At 50.3% G+C, this 23,747-nt stretch overlaps 1 protein-coding gene across 1 annotated transcript in view; it reads left to right on the top strand.

The window, feature by feature from the left end:
- Window positions 1-23,747, top strand: part of cenpf (centromere protein F) — a 28,182-nt gene that overhangs the window by 1,899 nt on the left and 2,536 nt on the right. Inside the window, exons 4-42 of the mRNA XM_060072012.1 lie at window positions 368-438; window positions 775-908; window positions 1,051-1,142; window positions 1,257-1,542; window positions 1,773-1,975; window positions 2,254-2,379; window positions 2,771-2,899; window positions 3,127-3,249; window positions 3,778-3,913; window positions 4,566-4,695; window positions 4,895-5,174; window positions 5,259-5,465; window positions 5,779-5,987; window positions 8,071-8,200; window positions 9,368-9,646; window positions 9,832-10,419; window positions 10,608-10,760; window positions 10,906-11,831; window positions 12,044-12,267; window positions 12,367-12,487; window positions 12,704-12,875; window positions 13,267-13,419; window positions 13,565-14,550; window positions 14,765-14,985; window positions 15,082-15,202; window positions 15,419-15,632; window positions 15,970-16,075; window positions 16,323-16,576; window positions 16,700-16,808; window positions 17,152-17,357; window positions 17,723-17,941; window positions 18,104-18,247; window positions 18,666-18,855; window positions 19,054-19,151; window positions 19,258-19,308; window positions 19,466-20,230; window positions 20,339-20,468; window positions 20,908-21,594; window positions 22,322-22,467. Of these exons, the coding sequence (XP_059927995.1) occupies window positions 368-438; window positions 775-908; window positions 1,051-1,142; window positions 1,257-1,542; window positions 1,773-1,975; window positions 2,254-2,379; window positions 2,771-2,899; window positions 3,127-3,249; window positions 3,778-3,913; window positions 4,566-4,695; window positions 4,895-5,174; window positions 5,259-5,465; window positions 5,779-5,987; window positions 8,071-8,200; window positions 9,368-9,646; window positions 9,832-10,419; window positions 10,608-10,760; window positions 10,906-11,831; window positions 12,044-12,267; window positions 12,367-12,487; window positions 12,704-12,875; window positions 13,267-13,419; window positions 13,565-14,550; window positions 14,765-14,985; window positions 15,082-15,202; window positions 15,419-15,632; window positions 15,970-16,075; window positions 16,323-16,576; window positions 16,700-16,808; window positions 17,152-17,357; window positions 17,723-17,941; window positions 18,104-18,247; window positions 18,666-18,855; window positions 19,054-19,151; window positions 19,258-19,308; window positions 19,466-20,230; window positions 20,339-20,468; window positions 20,908-21,594; window positions 22,322-22,467 (9,519 nt within the window). The remainder of the gene's footprint in view (window positions 1-367; window positions 439-774; window positions 909-1,050; window positions 1,143-1,256; window positions 1,543-1,772; window positions 1,976-2,253; window positions 2,380-2,770; window positions 2,900-3,126; window positions 3,250-3,777; window positions 3,914-4,565; window positions 4,696-4,894; window positions 5,175-5,258; window positions 5,466-5,778; window positions 5,988-8,070; window positions 8,201-9,367; window positions 9,647-9,831; window positions 10,420-10,607; window positions 10,761-10,905; window positions 11,832-12,043; window positions 12,268-12,366; window positions 12,488-12,703; window positions 12,876-13,266; window positions 13,420-13,564; window positions 14,551-14,764; window positions 14,986-15,081; window positions 15,203-15,418; window positions 15,633-15,969; window positions 16,076-16,322; window positions 16,577-16,699; window positions 16,809-17,151; window positions 17,358-17,722; window positions 17,942-18,103; window positions 18,248-18,665; window positions 18,856-19,053; window positions 19,152-19,257; window positions 19,309-19,465; window positions 20,231-20,338; window positions 20,469-20,907; window positions 21,595-22,321; window positions 22,468-23,747) is intronic.

The following is a 23,747-nucleotide window of genomic DNA, read 5'->3' as shown; positions in this document are numbered from 1 at the left end:
CAATGTCACATCTTTTTTACACCTCCTACCCTTACATGCAGAATACATCTGAGGGAATTTAATTGCTCTGGCTAAAGAAATGGGCTGGCTACCTTCAACATTATTACGACTTTCATAAAAGCTAACCCTACTGGCAGGTGATTGTATTTGATATATTAACTATGCAGCTTAGACTTTTAATTTGTAGGCTACTGGCCTGTACTATTCCTGAAGGGGGTCTGATTACAAGTTCCCTTGTGTATTACTCACAGCCTTGCAATCCCTTGTTTAGGGACACACCCAAACAAAGAGGGGTGGGTAAGGGAAGCTTGCTTGAAGAAAGCTAATGTTTCCTCCTTCATGGCTAAACCATGTCTTCTCAACCTAGGTTAGCTACCTGGATGGCCAGCTCAGCGCCTCCAAGAGAACCATAGAGCGACTGGAACAGGAGCTCAAAAAGTGCGTATGACCGGTTTGATAAAAAAAATGTCCATGCCTTTGACCTCTAAAATATGTATACATACATTAAATGGGTCTTCTTACAAATGTACTTATTGTTAGTATTGTTGGATAAAAGCGTCTCCTCAATGTAAATGTTTACGTAAAATCGAGACAAAGGACTCATTGGTTTTGTTTTGAACATTTATTAGAATTTACTGCTGTGTTTCAATCTTTACAGATTTAACCCTTTTTTTGCAGCAAAAATATCTTTTTGGCACACTTTTTAAAAAGGATTTCACTCTAGGAGATGGATAGGATTTCTTTTAATAATCATAAACCCTCTCCCCTGGCCAGGTACAAGAATGAGTCGGATCGTTCCTCCTCCTCGTCTTCGCTGTCGTCGTCATCGTGCTCTGAGCTGCAGGCCTATGCTACTCCTTTGAAGAGCTTTCCTGCACCAAGCGCCACACCAGGATACAGACAGCAAGGTACCGTCCGTGCTGTCGCCCTGGACCAGTATGGACCAGTATGGACCAGTATGTTCACTGCTCGCCACTTGTTTGGTTATCAGTGGTTTTCCATCTCGGGCCCCCTCCAGTAATCCAGTTGAACTCTCTCTGTGTGAACTAGACAACAGGCTGGAGGAGCTCCAGGGGAAATACAGCCATGAGGTGGAGGAGAGGAAGAGGCTGGAAACTGAACTCAAAGTGCTACAGGTTAAGGTGAGCACCACTGATGACATCTGATCCCTTTTATCTTTTGTGAGGTGTGATGTCTGCACGATGTTATAGTATGTTGAAAATTGTTATTCTTATTTTGTTCACTCCCTCCACCAGATGTTGAGTCAGTCCTCAACCACCGTCAGTCACAAAGATATAGCTGCCCGTCAGCAGGCCGGCTCCTCCATATTCCCATGGCAGAAGTCGGACCAACCCCAGAGCCGGCCGTCCCAGGTTCCTTTGGATACGCCCATAAAGAGATGCGGCGGGGGCGGTTCTTCCCTTTGGGATGCACACGATGAGACGCCAATCAAACCCAGCCAGCGAATGAGCTCTTCCGCTGTGGCACAGAGTCCGGCTGGTTCCTCCGACCAGATGAAGCAACTGAAGGCTCTAAACCAAGGTAATTAGGTTACAGTCATTCCTCAGTCCATTGTATCTTCATTGTCAATTGTCACAAATTTTAGCTAACGACGAACCTCCTAATGATGTCGATAACCTTAGATGGTCCTGTTACTGTGTCGGACTGGTTTGTGCTTGGTCGTTCTCGCAAGACCTGACTGAGCCACTTGTCCAGTAGTTTCTCGTGTCCGTGTCGGTGCTACAGTACTCTCCTCTGTGCCACTCCACCAGAGCTGCGTGGCTGCATGTCCGAGCTGGAGAGGAATCTAGCCTCCCAGGAAAAGGAGATTCGTGGTCAGAGCTCCCGGCTCCAGGAGCTGCAGATCCAACTGGACCAGAGCCGCAGAGAGCTGGTGGATCGGGACCGGGATCTGGCTAAGACCCGCCATGAGCTCACCCAGGCTTCAGCCAAACACCAGCAGTCCGAGGACAAGGTATGGTGTTCTTTATGCGGTACTGATCACATAGTTGTATGCAAGTTATATTGTATACTTGTTTCATTTGAAATTAGGACTTAGGCTTAGCCGGCGGTGGCCTTGCAAGGCTATGCGGCCTATATGGCACACTGACATCAAATAACCTTTCGATGGCAATCTTAATTAGGTTTTAAAAATGTCTGAAAGGAGATGGCTTGTAAACCTGAAATGGGAGATGCTCCCCACCGACTTCTGATCTCCAAAGCTGACCACACGTCCATCTTGCTCCCCCATAGTGTTCGTCTCTGGAGCTGAAGCTCAAGCAGGTCACGGAGGAGATGGGTTGCCAGAGGCACAATGCTGAGAGCTGCAAACGTGCCCTGGAGCAAAAGATCAAGGACCAGGAAAGGACCAATCAGAAGGTGAGAAGCCATGCGAAAAAGTTGGCTTCTTCAGTCCCGTGTGAAGAAGGGGTGGGGCCCCCACCCCTTCATATCTCTCAGCCCTACAACACATCCCCCTCCCCCCCACCGTGGGGGGAGGGGGCAAGACCATATCTAACAAATAATACAATCCTCAACAAATGCTACTATTTGTTGCAAATTATCTCTATACACAAAGACAATCCTCTGCATCTAAATAACAACTGGTCTCATAACAAGACCAGTTGTATTGATAAAGGGTACTCATCGAAGGTTTTCAAGCTTACTTTGCATTAGCCATGAAGAGAAATGTGGTTCCACTTCAGTTATGATATTGTGTCATAATTCTTGCTTGGTTTTAAAACAAATGAAACCCTCTGCGTCTCTCCAGGAGCTAGCACAACTGCAGAGTTCCCAGCATGCATTGGAACAGACACTGAACCAGACCAAATCCAAGCTGACCCAGGAGATCCAACAGGCCAAGAAGGACCACAACATGCTAGAGGCTGAAATGGAGAAGGTTCGAAACTCCTCCTTTGTTCTCTCCGATGCTATATACCTATCTTGTTTTTCTGTTCTTCCCTATTCCGGGGAGCGTGGTCTTCAACCACCTCAAACCTTTTGTTGTCATCTTCCTCTCGCATTACCTCTTCTTCATTCAATCTTAATCATGACCTAAGAAAAAGGTCTTGCCCTCGAAATAATTGTATTCTATGTCTCCTAGTAAACCGCCTCTGCTCTATTCAGGTGGGCCACCAGAAGAGTCAGATGCAGCGGGACGTGGAGGAGCACAGGCAGAAGCTGCTGAGGTCCGAACAAGGTCTCCAGACCAGCCAGGGCAAGGAGCAGGACCTCCGCAAGAAGATGGAGGTGAGCAGACTGACGTATAGCTTTACCCTAGATCTATTTAGGATGGAAGTGTCCTCTAAATGTCTGTTATTGTTATTCATCCTGAGGATCTTTAAAAGTAATTAGTTTGCATTATCCGGTAATATATGACACTGATTGTCTGGATGTTCAAAGTGCTGACTGTTCAGATACCAGTGGTGTAGGGAAAAATGTATTCACGTAAGAATTGTTATTCTTATTTTCTTTGATTCTGCATTCTGCATCGATTCTGCATTTTTTTTAATTGTGTTTTCACTATTGCAATCAGTTTATCTTTGATTGTTTATCATAATCTAAAAACGACAATCTTAAAGACACTGTTCTCTTCTTTCATGCCATAAGGAGGTTGAATAAGGCTGCTAAGGTGGTTGGGTAGATCCCGAAATAAGAACCTCCTATGTACTGAATCGATTTTGAATCGGGAATCGCTTTGAATCGAATCGTGACCCCAACCATCTAAAATCCAATGGTGAGATAGCTAAAGAGGTTCTCGTGTGCTCTGCTTCCCAGGAGCTGCTCAAGGAGAAGAACAGCGTGTCAGTTCAGCTGGACCAGGGCAGCAGGCGGCTGTCTCAGCTGGAGGAGGAGAAGAAGAGCTCGGAGCAGAGCTTCAAGCGCACCCAAGGCCTGCTGGACGACATGAAGGGTGAGCGTGGTGGGGGGGTGGGCCTGAAGCTCTCTCAGCACATCCACTGCTTATCTGCTACCTAATAGCCGGGGGTCGGATAATGTGTAGTAACTCGGGTGTTCTACTCCCAGCTGAAAGGCACAGGGTTCGATCCCAAAAGTATCCACATCCTACCTGTAGCCATTGTGGTGGAAATAACCGAGATCTAACTCTTCGACTAACTAAGAGAGCAGAAGAAATCGGGGGGTCCGGTATGACAAAGTATGACAAAAATATTTTAATCTTTAAAACAGGCAACAACAAAGCCGAGTAGTTTGCAAAGCACTGCCAGTCAACAGAACCCGGCGTCCTTTTTATCCACACATACAAAGCAGTTTCTTGTTTGGAGTGTCCGCCCACAATCAGTCATCCTGTGGGGGTTCCAACATACGCTCTGACCCCAGACTCCATGGAGCCGTGTGCCGTGTCAAGCCTTGGATCAGAATCCAGAGGCGCTTTTAGATGTTTTCTACCATTAGATATTTAGGCCTAATAATAATCATGGTTTACCATAGAATATAATCATTAATTTCTTCCATACCATCAGTGACAAAGCCTGTACCTGCTCCTTTATCACCTTCAAAAAGACTCAATGGTACCGTGTGTGTGTGTGTGTGTGTGTGATCTCCAGCTAAATGGGAGGCGCAGACTGAGGAGGTGAAGGGGCTGAAATGTAAGCTGGAGCAGCAGACTCAGTCCTCCAGCAAGGAGCTGGACAACCTGAGGAAGACTCTCTCAGATGCTGAGGCCAAAACCAACAGGTAGGCGTTGTCTCTCTGTCAATGGAGAGCGGGACTTGAACCAGGCTTATAGAGAGAAAAAGTTGACCATATCTTGTTATGCGTCGTCTCATTTCTTTATAAATCATGCTTTCTATTAAATATTAAATTATATTTTGACACGGCCCATAAAGTCAAAACGTGTTTCCTGTGTTCTCAACCTGTCGCTGTTTGAACCCAGCTCTCAGAGCGAGCTCCAGAAACAGAAGAGGGAGACGGAGCAGCTGAGCGACCGGCTGGCCGTCCTGGAGAAAGAGGGCCAGGCGCTGGGCGCCAGCCTGGCCTCCAGCCAGCGGGAGTGCACCGAGCAGCGGCTGGAGCACCAGGCTCTGCTGGCCTGGAAGGCCGAGAAGGAGGCCCTGATCGACCAGACGGAGGCTGTGCAGGGTGTTCTCCGTGAGAACATCAGCGGCCTGGAGAGCGCCATCTCCCAGCTGAACAAGGACCACGACGAGCTGAAGGTACGTACCGCGGCATGGAGCCTGACTGACATCCATGGCGCTGGAGCGATATTAACCGCAGGGGGGGAAACCTGGGTATTCCAGGGCCAGCTGAGCGGGGTGGAGGCGCAGCGCGCCGGCCTGTCGGCCCAGATCGACTCCCTGAAGGGGGAGCTCCTCAACAAGAGCACCGAGCTGGAGGTGAGGGAGCGGCAGTACGAGGACGCCCAGGCCCAGCTCTCTGAGGCAGGACAGAAACACGCCAAAGACCTGGACAACATCGGTGTCCAGGTAGCACTGCTCCAGGAACAGGTGGGTTAATGGGTTCGATTCACCTTTCATTTATTTTTTTGGGGTGTTTTAAAAAGGAAAGAGCCATTGTAGCCATTTGCTTGCTATTGCAGCTATAGTTGCTTAGGATAAGTTGGACCCTCGGAAAAAACGACCTTCACTAGAAGGAGAAATCAACGCTCTATAAAACCGACATCCCAACGATCCACATTGCACTTCCTTTAGGGCACTCATGGAAAATGATCTCGGCACTATAACATACTCGGGTTCTTATTCGTGGCAGCAGTGCGGAGCATCCTCTGTGTGCGCTCCACTGATGATGTCTCCGGGCCAGGTGGGGGCGCTGGAGGCGCGGCTGCAGCAGGAGGCCGGCCGGGCCGACCGGGCGGAGGTGTCCCGCGCCCAGCTCCAGGAGCAGCACCAGACCACCTGCGACCTGCTCCTGTCCAAGGAGCAGATGCTGGAGCTGGGCCAGGCCGAGGCCAGCCAGCTGCGAGACAGCCTGGCCCTGGCCAGCGAGCAGCAGGACGCCCAGCACCGCAGGTAGGGCCGCTGTGTGTTGGTACGAGGCGTCGTCTTCCTCATTGGCTAAGGATCAGTTCAACGAGGAGATGACACGCTTTCTGTCGGCTCAATTAACCCATTTAGGCCTAAAGCGCCTGGAAAAAATGCCTGTAAAACCTATAGGCGATTTCAGAAAAGCCCCCAAAACCTGAAGTTTTTCTAGAAATTCAGCAATTGTGTCAACGCCTACTAAATTACTGATTTCTCAGCCCCTGTAACAGATAGGAACACAATTCAAAAAGTATTTGAGAGCTGACACCTGTGGCTTTCATGGGAAATTGGAGTTTTTATTTACAAATATTTACAATATTTACATACAGGTAGAAAAGTAAATAAAAAAGTAAAAAAATATGTAAAAGTGCAAGAACAGCACAAAACAGTAAAAAAAATAAAGTATAAAAAAGTGAAATAAGTATATTAGAAAGTAATAAAGTATATAATAACAAACATGGGAAGGGGAACAGACTGGGACTAAAACTGTAAACAGTCTGCGTTTTAAATTACATGCACTTGTATGTGATGACTACTGAATAAAAGTATTATGCATAATACAAATAATTCAATTCAATTTTATTTGTATAGCCCTTAATCACCATTACAGTCTCAAAGGGCTTAACAGGCCAAATATTTGTGACACCCCCCTTTACCCATGCCCCCACACGGGCAAGAAAAAACTCCCTTGAATCAGCAAGGAAGAAATCTTGAGAAGAAACGCAGTGTAGGGGATCCCTTCTTCCAGGGATGGTCAGGAGTGCAATGGGTGCCACAATTGACATACAGGTAAATACAATTGACATACAGGTAAATACATGCACATCATATTAAAATGGTGATGGGGTTTTGGCCGGTTATCCATGAGGAGAGTCCATCCATAAATACAATTGCATTCCATCCTAAGAAGTAGCGTAATTAAAAGATACAGGCTATAATTTGTGAATGTATAGTAGCCTAGGCCTTATTGTTCTGGAGATCGCAGTTAGGTGTGAAATTCCAAAGAAGCTCTATTCTTTGGAAGAGATGTATTGCTAGTCTGGAGATCGCATTTACGTGTGACATTCCAGAGAAGCTTATCTGGTTTTACGCACCCGGATGCTTTACGCATCTCCGGGACAGTAATACATCTCTTACATATAAACTGTCGTAATTTCTTATTACAGCATCATCACAATCAATAAGTATTACTATTGATAAGTATAAGTGACATTCCAGAGAAGCTTATCTGGTTTTACGCACCCGGATGCTTTACGCATCTCCGGGACAGTAATACATCTCTTACATATAAACTGTCGTAATTTCTTATTACAGCATCATCACAATCAATAAGTATAACTATTGTCCTTACCTCCAGATGGCCGCAAATCTGTCCCGGGACATATTTCTGGCGAATTGCGTCTGAAAGAGATTCTTACTCTGTCGCCAGTAATCTCTTCGCACCGGCAACACAAGCAGCCCCATTCCATACTTCTTCTTCCTCGTCGTCATTCACGAACATGTGCCTTAACCATAATTCCCGGTCAATCGGTTCGTATTCGTCATCAAAGTACTCGGCCTCATCAACATCTTCTAAGCCGAGATCTCCTCGAAATCGCTACCGTCAGAAAAGTCTTCAGTCTCAAAATCCGCCATACTTGATTGAAGAAATTTCTGAACTAAACTCACGAGGAACAAGTTGACACCTATATGTGTCTATTCTGATGCATTTCGTTGGCCCAGAGGCCGACACTTTGGGCAAAAACCCCCCTTATACAGAAAAACGACGCAAACGCTTTCCCGTCCTTAAAGGTAGAATGACGCAACAGCGCCCCCGGCTTTAAAGGTAGAACAGCGGCAATGCTTTCCCGGCTTAAATGGGTTAAGACCATTTCAAATGGAGTCATTTTTAAAATTGCAACAATGATTTTAAAAACAATTTTATGGATGGGCTTTTATATTTAGGGTTGTAGCCAGAGTGGAGTCCAGCAGATACGGCCAGGTGTGGCAGCTTAAACCAGCCATCATCCACACAATCCCGCAAGGGTCTTCCATTGTTAATCTTCCTTTTTTTTTTATTATCTCTTCTCAGGTTAATGGAGGAGAAGTTGTCCATGCAGAGTCGGTGTGAGGAGGCTGTCGCGGAGAAGGCAGAGGAGGCTGAACAGGCTAAACTGGAGCTGATCAAGATCCAACAGGACCTGATGCTCTCTGAGGATAAGGTTTGTATTAAACCTGCTCACCGATGCATGTATTTTATTTGCGGTATTAATTATAATATGATTAATTGCAGGGCTCCAGAGTGCGCCTAATTTGGGCGCACATGCGCCTAGAATTCCGGGTAGTGCGACCAAATATTTTATTTGGGCGCACCGGTGCGACTGAAAATGTATCTGGTATAATTATTATTCATTTTTTTTTGACAGAGCAGTCTATTCATAATATTGTAATGACCACGGAAGAGGCAGTGAATGAAGTATTGATTAGACAGAGATTTATTAGATAGGCCTACCTAATAAACCGTTGGAACACGCAAGACCGGTAACAATAGCAACGCCGGTAAACAAACCCGCGAAGCCCAATCCAGGGGCCTGTACTGCGAAGCTCGATTAGAGGGTTAGCGAGGTATGTTGAGCTGAAAGCCTGGGTTAGCTGTACCATGAAAGTCGATCTCTTTAAGCGTCGCTCGCTGTATTACCATGGTGACTTACGCTCGCAACCAAACCTGGTCGGGAGCAGCTTTTCAGAGAGTCTACCCTACCCTGGTGACCTTGGATGTCTTGAAAGGCGCCTCTAAATTAAATGTATTATTATTATTATTACCCTGAGATCGGCTACTTATATCGGCGTGCGCAGCTTCCTAGCCCCTCCTCCGATAATGGCGTCACCATTTGTGGGTGTTCCCATGGACCTCGGCGCACTTATCGTACATGCGTCTCTCTGGAGACAGAGGGTTTTTCGGGACAGAACCGATCCCTTGGCATTGTCTGACGATATTCTTTATGAGAGATACAGATTCGGCATTTATTTAATGGTCAAAATATTATTAATCAGTGGCGTAAATATCGACAGTGCAACCGGTGCAGCTGCCCGCCCCCCCCCCCCCCCCCGTCAACAACTTAGCGCAAGGCAGGCACGGTCCAACGCCCCCCCCCCCCTCAACAACTCACAACTTGGGTGCACCATAAATACGTGTTGGTGCACCCAAATTAAAAATGTAGGCGCACCAGTGCACCCAAGGAAAAAGTTAGTCTGGAGCCCTGTTAATTGTAAGATTGATTCTTATTTTGGACAAGATTAGCATTTGATATTCAGTCTACAGTATCTGTTTTGACTTGACTGCATCCTGCGATTCTTCCTTCATCAAGTCTTTCCATCCGTCACTCCAGATCTCGTCTCTGCAATCTGCCTTGAAGATCCAGAAGAGCCTTGGAGCCGGCCTTCAGGGTCAGATCGACACTCTGTCGGCCGCGGAAAAGGAGCAGAAGCAGGCCCTGAACGCTACGTCAGAAACTCTCAAACAGACCAGGCAGGAGGTCAAAGCCCTGCAGAGCCAAGCAGAAGACAAGGAGAAACTGCTCCTTGACGCGGAGCATAAGATCACAGCGCTGGAGGAACAAACTGCTGCTTTGGAAACCAAGGCTGGGGAATTGAAGGCTGAAGCAGAGGTGAGCGTGGACGGTTTTCAGCCTGATCAATCTCGTCTCATGTATGTATTGGAACACTGCATCAGCCTTTGTCGATTTCTACAATGCCCATATATCTGTTATGTCTATTTTGCATCATCCTGTAAACCTTGTACCTTTTGGCTATAACTATCTTTATTTTTTATTTATTTTTCATCTGTTTTCAGAACCTACAGCACACTCACACAGAGGAGAGAGACGGGCTGCGGGCTCAGCTGACTGCCCTGTCGGAGGAGGTGACCAGAAGCAGAGCGCTGGCGGAGCAGCTGCCCGCGTTGAAGGCCGAGCTAGAGGCGGCCAAACAGTCCTGCGGCTCTCTGCAGAACGCTCTGGAGGCCGCGCAGGAGAGCCACGTGCCCTGCGCCGAGAACGCCGCCGGGCTGGAGAGGAGCCTGGCCGAGACCGCCGGCCTCCTCGGGCCCCTGGAGAGCCAGCTCCGGGAGCTCTCCGAGGGGAGGGCCCGGCAGGAGGAGTGCCACGTGCGGGAGATGGAGGGCTTCCTCCACAAACAGAAGGCCCTCAAGGAGCAGCTGGCGGCGTCCAGGGAGGCGGAGCGAGCGGCGACGGAGGAGCTGGCGGCTCGCCGGGAGCAGGTGGCCAACATGAAGCGCAGCCTGTCGGCGGCGTCCGCCGGGCTCCAGGAGCAAGACGGCGCCGTCAAAGGCCTCAAGGAGAGGCTGAACCGCGCCGAGGCGGAACACACCAAAGCCTCGGTCTCGCTGAAGGAGAAGACGGTCGCCATGGATAAAATCAAGGTATGATCCGCGCTTCAGCCGCAAAGTGATTTTAATTTCAATTAATGAATACATTGGTATCCATTGTTGTTCCCTCCTATTGGTTGGTTCCAGAGCCGCAGAGAGCTGGGCTAGAAAAATTGGCAAACTGTTAAAGTGCTGCTTTCCAATACTGGACTCATGTTTTGTTAATGTCGCTTCACTTGCAGGTGCTGATGGAGATGCTGCAGATGGACCTGGAGGACACAGAGACGGCCAGGACCTCCTTCGACGGTCAGGTGGAGGAGCTGAAAGGAACCATAGCTCTGCTGGAGAGCCAGAAGACTGACCTGGAAGTCAGGCTGGAGGATAGTCAAGCTCAGGTCAGACCGATGAGCTGGGACTTAAAACACACTTTCTGCCCGTTTAATGCCTCCTGTTATATTGCTTATATTTTTTTATTATCTTTTTTTTTTTTTATGTTTCTCCATCAAGCAATTTTACGATCATCTTCATCGTGATTTTCAGGTGTCTGTGCTGGAGACCCGTCTGGAGGAAGTACAGTCCAGCAACGCCACGCTGGAGTGCCAGTACGAGACGGCCCAGGAGCATCTACTGGAGTGGAGCGACCGCGGCCCTCACACGGAGGAGGGCGTGTCCGACCTATTGAGCGATTGCTATCAGCAATTAGAGAAATCCGAGATCTTGTCCAAAATAGTTAACAAAGAGAAAGAAATACTGGTTGAGGATGTCAGTGTTTTAGAAGCACGAAACGAGGAGCTGTTGACCAACTCCTCTATCCTTGAGAGCAGGTTTCAACTAATATTAAGATCGTACCGGGCGGCTCAATTTTTTTTGAACAAGGTCAATCAAGAGTTTGGCCAGCTACATGTTGCCTATGAGCAGATGTCGGGAGAGACGGCCAGCCTGGAATCTGAAATTCACGAGCTCCACAAGAAGAGGAAAATCTCTGACAGGCTTTTGAGTCGGGCTGACTCGTTGCAACGAGGACTTCAACGTGCCACTGAAGATAATTTTGAAATGGCTATCAAACTTCAATGTTTGACTGAAGCAAAGGTTTTGGCAGAAGCTAAACTCAGCAATCAGTTAATTCAAGTAAAGGCAGAAGTGAAACTGACTGAGGACGAGGCACAGATTCCGGACCTGAACAAGGTATATGATGAGAACAAGGAGTTGGAGACCAGCTTGAACCGACTGGCAGAAGAGCGGCTTCAGTTGGAGAGCGCCATAAGACTGCTGACCGGGGACAAAGTCCAACGGCAAACCAGTCTCGACCTTCTTACCGAGGAGAAACGCCAATTGCACGCTAGCATGGATCCTGCGCAGCTAATGAACCCTGCAAACGAAGAGTCTCGGCAGCCCCGGGACGCTGTCCGGCGCTTGGCGGAGAGGAACCAGGAGATCAAGAAGAAAATTGATTGTCGCGACTTTAGGTATCTGTGTGTATATTTGTATATTTTATTGACAACCGTTCGTCTGCTCGATTTCTTACTCGGCGGGTGAATGTGTTTTTTTTTATTCCAAGACTTGCATTCTTTCGGGGGGGGGGGGGGAGATGTTATTCTTTATTTTCTTAAATATATATCGTGAGCTCTTCACATCAGTGCTGACCGCGGTCCATGGTTGTTGTGCTGTGCTATCCCAGAGGCAGGCAGTTTGAGTCTGCACAGGCAGAGCTGCACGAGAAGACATCTGGGCTGCAGAAGGAACTGGTGCTGTTCAAAGAGCAGTATGCTGCTCTGCTGGAGAAGGCGGACCAGCAGCACAGGGTCATCCAGCAGCTCTCTGAGACCCAGGGGAGTCCCGGCTGCATGGACACAGCCTCGCCATCGCACGGTGACCAGCAGGTGGTTGGACACATTCAACCTGGTGAGTGTGGGTCCAAATTTATTTTGCAGAATTGATCGACTACTTTTTTTTTTAAATTTTGTATTTAATATCTATATTTTTTTCCTTCCCTGGTTGCAGCTTCTTGCCAGCCTGATGAAATGGAGTCCAGTATGGAAGCACCTGCAGAGCAGCACTCCACCATGGCTGCTCCGGATGCAGACCAGGATGAACCGCCAAACCGTCCTGTCGACACCGCCAGGTACGATGACCGGAAGCCCACAACAACCTCAGGAACAACCGGAGATTTCAAATGTTAATCTGGCCATTGAATGGCCATATATCTTTGAATGAACATTTGTTAGCCATTTTTGCAATTTATTTATTCACTTCTGGCACTCAGATGGACACTTAATGGCTAACATGTCATGCAAAAATCGGTCTCTCTAACTGAACTCCCCTCCCTGGGCTGATCCAGGAGGTCGTTCCACCACGAGCTGCCGTGCCGTGGGGTGGCGGAGGCCCGCTGCCCCTCCGCTGCGGCCACAGCGTGTGGAGGGGACCTGGCCCGGGGCCAGCAGAGCTCTGAGCCGGCCACGGAGGAAGTGATGGAGCCCTGCTCCCCGCCGCCGAACATGAACCAGGGCCAGGTGAGCGTGGGTCCTTCTACTGAGCACGAAGTCTTCTTTGGTCTTCTGGTGGGTGTGAAGTAGTGTCCCTCTTCGTAGGCGTTGTCAAACAGGAAGGATTAGGGTGAGGCAGCAGATTTGAATCCATATCCTTTTCTAATAGACATTGATCTTTACGTTTGAGTTTCGAGGAAGCATAACCGCCTCGCAGCTGTTGGCTCTTTATTCTAGAGCACTTTCTTTTTAAACTCTAAAAAGCTAATGCATGGTGGGGAAGTGTGTTTCAAACATTGGTTTGAAGTACAAATGTTTTGGTGGTGAATACCAGATCAACACTAATTAGCTATCTTCATGCAGGTGTTTTGGTTGCTGACCTGTGTCCTTTGTTTTGTTAATGTCGCTTCACGTGCAGGTGCTGATGGAGATGCTGCAGATGGACCTGGAGGACACAGAGACGGCCAGCACCTCCTTCGACGGTCAGGTGGAGGAGCTGAAAGGAACCATAGCTCTGCTGGAGAGACAGAAGACTGACCTGGAAGTCAGGCTGGAGGATAGTCAAGCTCAGGTCAGACCGATGAGCTGGGACTTAAAACACACTTTCTGCCCGTTTAATGCCTCCTGTTATATTGCTTATATTTTTTTATTATCTTTTTTTTTTTTTATGTTTCTCCATCAAGCAATTTTACGATCATCTTCATCGTGATTTTCAGGTGTCTGTGCTGGAGACCCGTCTGGAGGAAGTACAGTCCAGCAACGCTACGCTGGAGAGCCAGTACGAGACGGCCCAGGAGCATCTACTGGAGTGGAGCGACCGCGGCCCTCACACGGAGGAGGGCGTGTCCGACCTATTGAGCGATTGCTATCAGCAATTAGAGAAATCCGAGATCTTGTCCAAAATAGTTAACAAAGAGAAAGAAATGATGGTTGAGGATGTCAGTGTTTTAGAAGCACGAAACGAGGAGCTGTTGACCAACTCCTCTATCCTTGAGAGCAGGTTTCAACCAATGTTAAGATCGTACCGGGCGGCTCATTCTTTTTTGAACAAGGTCAATCAAGAGTTTGGCCAGCTACATGTTGCCTATGAGCAGATGGTGGAAGAGACGGCCAGGCTGGAAGCTGAAATTCACGGGCTCCACGAGGAGAGGAAAATCTCAGACAGGCTTGCGATTCGGGCTGACTCGTCAAAAGAAGCCTTTATGGGTTTTTTCCTCAAATTTGTAGAGATAACCGCAAAAAATGTTAAAATGAAACAAAGAATTCAACGTGCCACTGAAGAAAATATTGAAATGGCTGCCAAACTTCAACATTTGACCGAAGAAAGGGTTTGGGCAGAAGCTAAACTGCATCAGTTAATTGAAGAAAAGGCAGAAGCGAAACTGACTGAGGACGAGGCACAGATTCCGGAGCTGACCAAGGTATCTGATCAGAACAAGGAGTTGGAGACCAGCTTGAAACGACTGGCAGAAGAGCGGCTTCAGTTGGAGAGCGCCATAAGACTGCTGACCGGGGACAATGTCCAACGGCAAACCAGTCTCGACCTTCTTACCGAGGAGAAACGCCAATTACACGCTAGCATGGATCCTGCGCAGCTAATGGCCCCTGCAAACGAAGAGTCTCGGCAGCACCGGGACGCTGTCCGGCGCTTGGCGGAGAGGAACCAGGAGATCAAGAAGTTAATTGATAGTCGTGACTTTAGGTATCTATGCGTGTATATTTGTATATTTTATTGACAACCGTTCGTCTGCTCGATTTCTTACTCGGCGGGTGAATGTGTTTTATTTATTCTAAGACTTGCATTCTTTTGGGGGGGGGGGGGAGCTGTCATTCTTTATTTTCTTAAATATATTTAACGTGAGCTCTTCACATCAGTGCTGACCGTGGTCCATGGGTGTTGTGCTGTGCTATCCCAGAGGCAGGCAGTTTGAGTCTGAACGAGAGCTGCACGAGAAGACATCTGGGCTGCAGAAGGAACTGGTGCTGTTCAAAGAGCAGTATGCTGCTCTGCTGGAGAAGGTGGACCAGCAGCACAGGGTCATCCAGCAGCTCTCTGAGACCCAGGGGAGTCCCGGCTGCATGGACACAGCCTCTCCATCGCACGGTGACCAGCAGGTGGTTGGACACATTCAACCTGGTGAGTGTGGGTCCAAATTTATTTTGCAGAATTGATCGACTACTTTTTTAAAAATTTTGAATTTAATATCTATATTTTTCCCTTGCCTGGTTGCAGCTTCTTGCCAGCCTGATGAAATGGAGTCCAGTATGGAAGCACCTGCAGAGCAGCACTCCACCATGGCTGCTCCGGATGCAGACCAGGATGAACCGCCAAACCGTCCTGTCGACACCGCCAGGTACGATGACCGGAAGCCCACAACAACCTCAGGAACAACCGGAGATTTCAAATGTTAATCTGGCCATTGAATGGCCATATATCTTTGAATGAACATTTGTTAGCCATTTTTGCAATTTATTTATTCACTTCTGGCACTCAGATGGACACTTAATGGCTATCATGTCATGCAAAAATCGGTCTCTCTAACTGAACTCCCCTCCCTGGGCTGATCCAGGAGGTCGTTCCACCACGAGCAGCCGTGCCGTGGGGTGGCGGAGGCCCGCTGCCCCTCCGCTGCGGCGTGTGGAGGGGACCTGGCCCGGGGCCAGCAGAGCTCTGAGCCGGCCGCGGAGGAAGAGATGGAGCCCTGCTCCCCGCCGCCGAACATGAACCAGGGCCAGGTGAGCGTGGGTCCTTCTACTGAGCAGGAAGTCTTCTTTGGTCTTCTGGTGGGTGTGAAGTAGTGTCCCTCTTCGTAGGCGTTGTCAAACAGGAAGGATTAGGGTGAGGCAGCAGATTTGAATCCATATCCTTTTCTAATAGACATTGATCTTTACGTTTGAGTTTCGAGGAAGCATAACCGTCTCGCAGCTGTTGGCTCTTTATTCTATAGCACTTTCTATTTAAACTCTAAAAAGCTAATGCATGGTGGGGAAGTGTGTTTCAAACATTGGTTTGAAGTACAAATGTTTTGGTGGTGAATACCAGATCAACACTAATTAGCTATCTTCATGCAGGTGTTTTGGTTGCTGACATGTGACCTTTGTTGTGTTCTTCCTCCTGTAGGTTCTTCGAGAGGAGGCAGGGGAAGTATCTGTCCTCAAGCCTGAAATCTCTGCTCCGTCTCCAGCATCCTCCCCTGAGGATGAAGGCCCCAAGATGAACCTCCCTGGTCAGTAATGCAGCATGATCACTGAACTTAATAGAGCAGCTCAGACGAAAAACAAACCTTTTTTACCATTTTCCAGGCTGCCAATGTTCTAGCCTAGTCCCAGCCTTGTTATGTGGCCTGGATTTAGACCCCTACACCTCAGACTTGTAGCAGAGACTCCTCTTAAAATGTCTTCAGCACTGTACCTTTACCGCCAACAGACCCCACCGATAACATTCAGTGTTATTAATAAATCCATCCCCCACAGACCCACACCAGCTTCAAGCTGATCTGGACGAGAGCCGGGACAAGATGAGGCTCCTGGAAGAGGAACTCCAGAGCCTCCGCTCCGAGGTCCTCCTGCTGACCTCTGACCTCTCGCTGAGGAAGGAGCTGTCCTCCGAGCTGCAGGGCAAAGTGGACCAGCTGGAGCTGAAGCTCCGGGCGTCCGAGGTCCAGGGTGGCGGCACCGCCGGGAAGCTCACCCTCACCCTGCAAGAGAGCCGAGGCTTTGAGAAGCAGGTAGCTCAGCCGGATCATACCAGCGGTTCATACGGCCCCCTAACCAAGGGATCAATGGCGGCCCATCCCCCCATCATCTGTATCGTCAAGGCGTCTGCTGAAGAAGTGTCCGTTTGTTTCCAGGTGTTCCAGCTGTCGGAGGAGAGGGACGCGTTAACGCTGCAACTGCAGACCGCCAAAGAACAACTGGTGGATATCATGCAGATGATGGAGGGAATGGAGATGGCCAAAGGTAACCATCTGTCTAATGAGCACGTTTTACACCTTGTGTCTTCAATGAGGAACGTTGTAGAAACCTATTAGTGCTCCTAGAGTCCTTTTTCAGCAGTGGCCCTCCCACTTATTAAAGTAAAATGTGAATTTAACATCAACAAAGATCCTGTGCTCCATCCAAGTCATCGGTATTGTCTGCGTGTGTAAGTCCTTTTGCTTCTCATTGAGGTGGTTTGACACTTGTCGATCAAATCCACGGCACCTCGAAGCACTGCTGCGCCTCCTCAGTGAATTTCAAAGTAAAAGCCATGGAAGGGCCTCTCTCCTCTGACCTTTCGGTTGACCTCTCTCCTGCTCCCCAGGTGGCTGGGACGAGAAGTTCCTCCAGCAGGAGAGTGAGCTGAGGAGGGTGCGCTCTGAGAAGGCCAACCTGGAGCAGCACATCCTGGGCATGGAGAGCGAGCTGGATGCCCTGCAGGAGCACCGCGGCACCCTGGAGAGAGTCCTGGAGACCCAGCGGAGGGCCTGCTCCGGCCTCGAGCTGCAGATCGACACGCTCAGGACAGAGGTCGGTTCACCTGCCAGCTCAACTCCTCTAGACCTCAGCTTGGGCTTATATTAGCCCAACTCCTCTAGACCTCAGTCAGCTTGGCCTTCTACCAGCTCAACTCCTCTAGACCTCAGTCAGCTTGGCCTTCTACCAGCTCAACTCCTCTAGACCTCAGCTTGGGCTTCTACCAGCTCAACTCCTCTAGACCTCAGCTTGGGCTTCTACCAGCTCAACTCCTCTAGACCTCAGCTTGGGCTTCTACTAGCTCAACTCATCTAGTCGGGTTCCTACCGACACCTTAGGCGTGTTCACTTCGCTCTCGTCGGGGGTTGAATGAAGCAGTGGAACCGGACGGTGACGGTTTGGTCCGCGTGTTCCCTCAGAGCACCCAGCTGAGGGCGGAGCTGGTGTCCTGCACCGAGGAGAGGGACGAGGCGAGCCGGGCCGCCGGCCGCTGGAGGGAGGAGGTCCACAGGCTGGAGAAGACCAACGTCGACACCAGACAGCTCATCTCCATCCTGGAGGAGGACCTCAGGGCGGGCCGGAGGGAGTACGAAGCCCTGCAGAGCAACGCGGAGAGACTGGACGGCGAGAAGCAACAGGTACGTGGTCCGCTCGACGGCCAACCAGTCCACTGAGGCGTGGTTTTAATCCTAGCATTTAAATCCTTCGACTGGGGTTCTTCAACGGTATAGTCTAATGCTCTGATCTCCGGGTCAACGCAAGTCCAATGACGGTATGCATCGTTTCCATGTTGTGCCCAGTTGCGCGGGCAGGTGGGGGCGTTGGAGCAGGAGCTCTGTGAGCATCGGGGCCAGAGGGAGGAGCTCCTGGGCCAGCTCGACCGGGTCACTGAGGACCAGAGCTCGGCCTGCCACAACTCTGAGTCCATGGCCTCCAAGATACAGGTAGGCCACAAGCGTTTAGTCCTAGTAGGAAAACATAAAGATAGTTAAGGTTACCACCGCCTTAATGTACGCACTTATTGTCTGTCGTTATGTAGCATCTTATCCTAGCTGTCTTTGTTTTATACGGGGAATGGGCTAACCTAGCGATTGTTGGTGCTTTGCACTTGGTTCTATGAACATTCTGATTGTACCCACAGCGATATATTGTTTCACTTTCTTATGAAGAATGTACTTATTGTAAGTCGCTTTGGATAAAAGCGTCTGCTAAATGCCCTAAATCTAAATCTACCGCGTCTTCACTGTAAATAAAATGTACTGGGTTTGATCCCCAGTAGCCACCAGGTGCACTACAGTAGAGCAGCTCCATGATGACCGTTATCTGATTTAGCTAACGCATATGTGGCTGGGTCTCCAACAGGCTCTGGAGGCAGATCTGAGTCGTATGACCCAGTCCCTGGAGTCCTCCCTGCTGGAGAAGGGCGAGATAGCGTCCCGCCTCAACTCCACCCAGGGCGAGGTCCAGAACATGAGGAGCGGCATCGAGAAGCTCCAGGTCCGCATCGAGTCGGACGAGAGGAAGAAGAAGAAGATCGGAGAGCTGCTGAAAGGTGACGAGAAGGACGGGGTGGTTTTTGTGTCTTTATGTTGGAGGCTTTCCCTGTTCTCAGGCTTTTGCTAAGCTTTGAACTTTTTTGAACTCTTTTGGCTCGATTTGACCAACCACCATTTCAAGCTGGAATTCCCGTTCCTATTTGAAGACGTGGCCTTTCTCTTATACGTCTGACTTTTTCGTATCCCTTCCTCAGATGCCCAGAGGAAGTCTGACTCGCTGCAGGATCGCATCGATGCCCTGGAGAGGGAGAAGGAAGGCACGGAGCAGAGTCTGGAAGAGGCTGTGATCCAGGTACCTCATCCGGGTCCTTTTGGCTGTGGCCCCCGCATCACGTTCTTGTATTCCCAGGGATGTGTGTGGCTCTGGCCCTCATACCAGTTCTTTCCTTCTTGACCAGGCGGAGATCGCTAAAGCTGAGATCGAGGAACTCGAGGACGAGAGGAAAAAGGTATGCGCATTGTTGCTCCTCGTTGTCATGGGACTGGGGTGACGATTATCTAGTACATGGCGTGATCGTCATCGGGACTTGAGGAAGACCTGTCTCGCATCCTTCTCCCGTCTTATGCTTTCCCACCTTGCCTTTCCCCGGGGCTCCTTCGTGTCAGGTGGAGGAGGAGAAGAGCTCCCTGGGCGAGAAGCTGTCGGCTCTGGCGGCGGAGCTGGACCACCTCAGGCAGGAAAAGGAGGCCATGGAGGGGGAGCTGGAGGCCAAAAGCAGGGTCATAGAGGAGCTGAGGGCGGCCAAGGAGGAGCTGGAGCGGGGCATGGAGAGGGCCGAGACGGGGAGGAGAGAAGAGCAGGAGAGACAGAGGTCCGTGGTGGAGGGGATGGAGCGCGAGGCGGAGTCAGAGCGGGCGGAGGCCCTGGAGAAGTGGTCCAGGGAGAGGCAGGCGCTTGAAGCCCGCGTGAGCAAGCTGGAGGAGGAGCTCAGGGGTCTCCACAGCGGTTTGGCGGAGGCCGAGGCGGAGTGGGCGAGGAGGGAACAGGAGAGCGACGGCAGGGGGACTGAAGAGAGGGATGCCCTGAGGCGCACCATCTCCTCTCTGGAGGGGGAGGCGTCGGTGCTCGCTGAGGAGAACCAGAGAGCGTCCGCGAAGCTGTCCTCCCTGGAGGAGGAGAAGGAGAAGCTCATCTCCAGCCTCGCCTCGCTGGAGAACGAAAAGGAGAGTGCGAACGCAGCCCTTGCTCTGTCGCAGACAGAGAAGACCCGACTAGAGGAGGAGAAGGAAGCCCTGCGCTCGAGCCTTTCCTCCCTGGAGGCCGAGCGGGACAGACTCACCGGTGAACAGCAGGATCTCCAGGCTACCCTCTCCTCCCTGGAGGCAGAGCTGGAGACATGCAGGCAGTCCTTGTCTCAGGCCACTCAGCAGGTAAGCACAGGCTACACAAACCTAGCGTTTGTTGTGGGGGGGCCTTTTTGCTACCGTGTCTTTCACTTGATTGACGAGCCCGCCGTTGACTGAGCGCCGTGCCTCCAGGTGTCGGAGCTCAGCGGGCAGGTCGGCGCCCTCGCCGAGGGGAGGGACTCTGCCCTCAGCAAGATGAACCTGTGGATGAAGACCTGCCAACAGTTGCAGCAGGAGAAGGAGACGCTGGAGCAGAGCTCTGGTAAAAACAAACGCACACGCACACGCCTGTATTGAACCTAGTTCAGCCAAAATGCTCTCGCATTCAAATAGGTTCTTTCTTCAGTGTGTGTCACAAGAGAAGTATAATTAAGTAACACGCACACACACACACACAGACACAGACACAGAGAAGGAGAGGGACACAGAGAGAGAGGAATATAAGAAGTAATATAATGAGATGGATTTCTCTGATGAAATAGTTTCCAATGGAAACTATCGTGTGGATGTTAATGGTAACCTTGTGGATGTTAATGGTAACCTTGTGGATGTTAATGGTAACCTTGTGGATGTTAATGGTAACCTTGTGGATGTTAATGGTAACCTTGTGGATGTTAATGGTAACCTTGTGGATGTTAGTGGATGTTAATGGTAACCTTGTGGATGTTAATGGTAACCTCGTGGTCGTCTGTCTGCCACAGGCGCTGGCAGCGGCACCGAGGCGTCTGCCCACGGAGAGGAGGCCAGACTCCTGGCGGAGCAGCGGCAGGCGGCGGTGACGGCGGAGCTGGAGACCACCAGGAAGGAGCTGGAGGCCGTGACGGCGGATCTGGAGACCACCAGGAAGGAGCTGGAGGAGGCGACGGCGGAGCTGGAGGAGCGCAGCCGGGAGGCGGACGAGAGCCTGGACAAGTACTGCAGCCTGATGGTGCAGGTCCACAAGCTGGAGGAGGCCAACGAGACGCTGAGCGCCCGCCTGCAGCGCGGCACCGCTCCCGCCCCCGCCCCCGCCACGGCCGCCCCCGCCCCCGCCACGGCCACCCCCGCCCCCGCCACGGCCACCCCCGCCCCCGCCGCCGTCACCACCCCCACTCCCACCAAGAGGCTGTCCAGGAGGCTCTCCAAGCGGCAGGAAGTCGCCCCGGAGGTCGACGCGGAGAACCCCGCCCCTTCCCCGGTGCTCCCCGGGAGCCCGGCCCGCGCCCTGTCGCTGGGCAAGCGCCTCCACCTGGCCAACAGAGACGCGGCGGCGCGCACCCCCGCCAAGGCCCAGGAGGCCCTGTACAACCTGACCAAGAGGATCAAGGCCGGCGTCGCCACGCCCAAACCAGGAGGCCCCCAGGACGAGGAGTTCAGGCCCGAGGGGCTGCCCGAGCTGGTGCAGAGAGGTGCGTCTACTGAGGTTCTGTCTGTGACTCTATCTGTGTCGGTCTGTGACTCCGTCTGTGTCTCTGTCTGTGTCTTTGACTCTGGCTGTGACTGACTCTCTGTGACTCTGTCAATGTCACTGTCTGTGACTCTGTCTGTGTCACTGTCTGTGTCACTGTCTGTGACTGTCTGTGACTGTCTGTGACTGTCTGTGACTCTGTGTCTCTGTCTGTGACTCTGTCTATGTCACTGTCTATGACTCTGTCTATGACTCTGTCTATGACTCTGTCTGTGACTCTGTCTGTGTCACTGTCTGTGACTGTCTGTGACTGTCTGTGACTCTGTGTCTCTGTCTGTGACTCTGTCTATGTCACTGTCTATGACTCTGTCTGTGACTCTGTCTGTGTCACTGTCTGTGACTGTCTGTGACTGTCTGTGTCTCTGTCTGTGACTCTGTCCGTGTCACTGTCTGTGACTCTGTCTGTGTCTGTGTCACTGTCACTGTCTGTGTCTGTGACTCTGTCTTTGTCTGTGACTGTCAGTCGCTATATATGGCGGAGACGCTGCTAACTATACCATGATTATTGATGCTTGTATTAGGACCCATGCCACTTACACATGATTTTGTCAATGTACTACACTGCACTTATTTTTGTCCCTGTCTTGATAGTCTTTTATGTTGGCTTAAATAAGTGTGTGTGTGTGTGTGTGTGTGTGTGGTCATTAATCGGGTTGCGTCCTCTGTAGGCTTTGCTGATATCCCAATGGGCGAGGCCAGCCCCTTCATCATGAGGAGGACCACCGCCAAGCGCCGCAGCTCTCGGCTCTCCTCCAGACGCACCCCCGCGGCTGCAGACGGCACCGTGACCCAGTCCCCGGTGGCCGACGGCAAGGTAGGCCCCGGAACAGGCTCACGGCTCACCGCTCTCGTTCTCACCGCAATGGCTACACACCCAGGTGTACAGTCTGCTTGGATGACTGACGCAGAGACCCACTGAACAGAAGGAAACAGACGGTTCATACACAGGGGGACCGCCCTTACTCCTCAAGGCCAGAAGGGGGAGACGGAGGGCAGCAACATGTCGCTTGAGGAGAAAGGGAGTTTCCATACAGCTGGTGTCAGGTCGATGATGGGCGGGTGAAGAGATATTGAGGGCTAGTGAAGAGATATTGATCTGGAGTAGGGCTGGGCGATTTTTTCGGTTTAATCGATTAATTTGCATTTTTTCTTTCCTACGGTTTGTGAAATGGCTGAACCGAAAAATCGCGATTTAAAAACAGTTCTAGACTCTTCCGATTTGTTTTGCTGAATAGACTCCGTAGTAGCCTCCTCTCTCACTTTCCAGAACGCGCGCAAAACTCAGCCTACTGCAATCACATTCACCTCGCCCCCGACAGACTTGGGGGAGAGCCGGGTCGATTGAAACACTTTTCAGTTAAACGTCTTTTGCAAAGATGACGTTATGTATACAAATAATTTGTGATCAACAACTCACATGTGTGTTCTCTTAGTTACAAGCAGTGGTGTAGTCTACGTGATACGCAGGTATACGCCGTATACCCACTAGGAACGCACCAGGATTTGCGTATACCCACTTAAAAATGTGCACGGATACGTATCAATCGTCTTGTGACAGATCTTTCACTTCTGTGTTTATTTTTCGGAAATATCGGTTGGGTATAACTGCAATAAAATACTTTAAGCAGGGGAAGTTATCTCCTACATTCACCATTCATAAAATTCCCGCTGTGCGCTCGCGCTCTGCCCTGTCTCTGTTACGAAGCGCGAAGCTGCCCCTGCATCTCTGCACGTTAGTTGGCGGGCCGAGCCCCTCCTTCTCGCGTGTGTGTGCGTGCGTGCGTGCGTGTGTGTGTGTGTGTGTCCAGTCCTCCCATATTAATGTGTAAACCACATAATAAGTAGTCAACAGAAGACAATGTTTTAATCCCACTTTATATCTCTAGGGCTAGGGAATTTAAAAACAGGCATCCTTGGTTAGAGTGGAGGGAAAAAAAGTTATAGGTAAATGTCAGCCAACATACAGTTGGTATACACAATTGAAATTCATAATGTTAATCACTATGCAAATGAGAGTATAGCTAATTCATGGTCATTTTTAAGGTGCAGTAATTTCACACTTTTACACAATTAAATTACTGTATGTAGGGCTGT

Source organism: Gadus macrocephalus, chromosome 14, assembly GCF_031168955.1.
Source record: "Gadus macrocephalus chromosome 14, ASM3116895v1".
In the NCBI taxonomy this organism is placed as follows: domain Eukaryota; kingdom Metazoa; phylum Chordata; class Actinopteri; order Gadiformes; family Gadidae; genus Gadus; species Gadus macrocephalus.
This window is presented reverse-complemented; position numbering and strand designations above follow the sequence as displayed.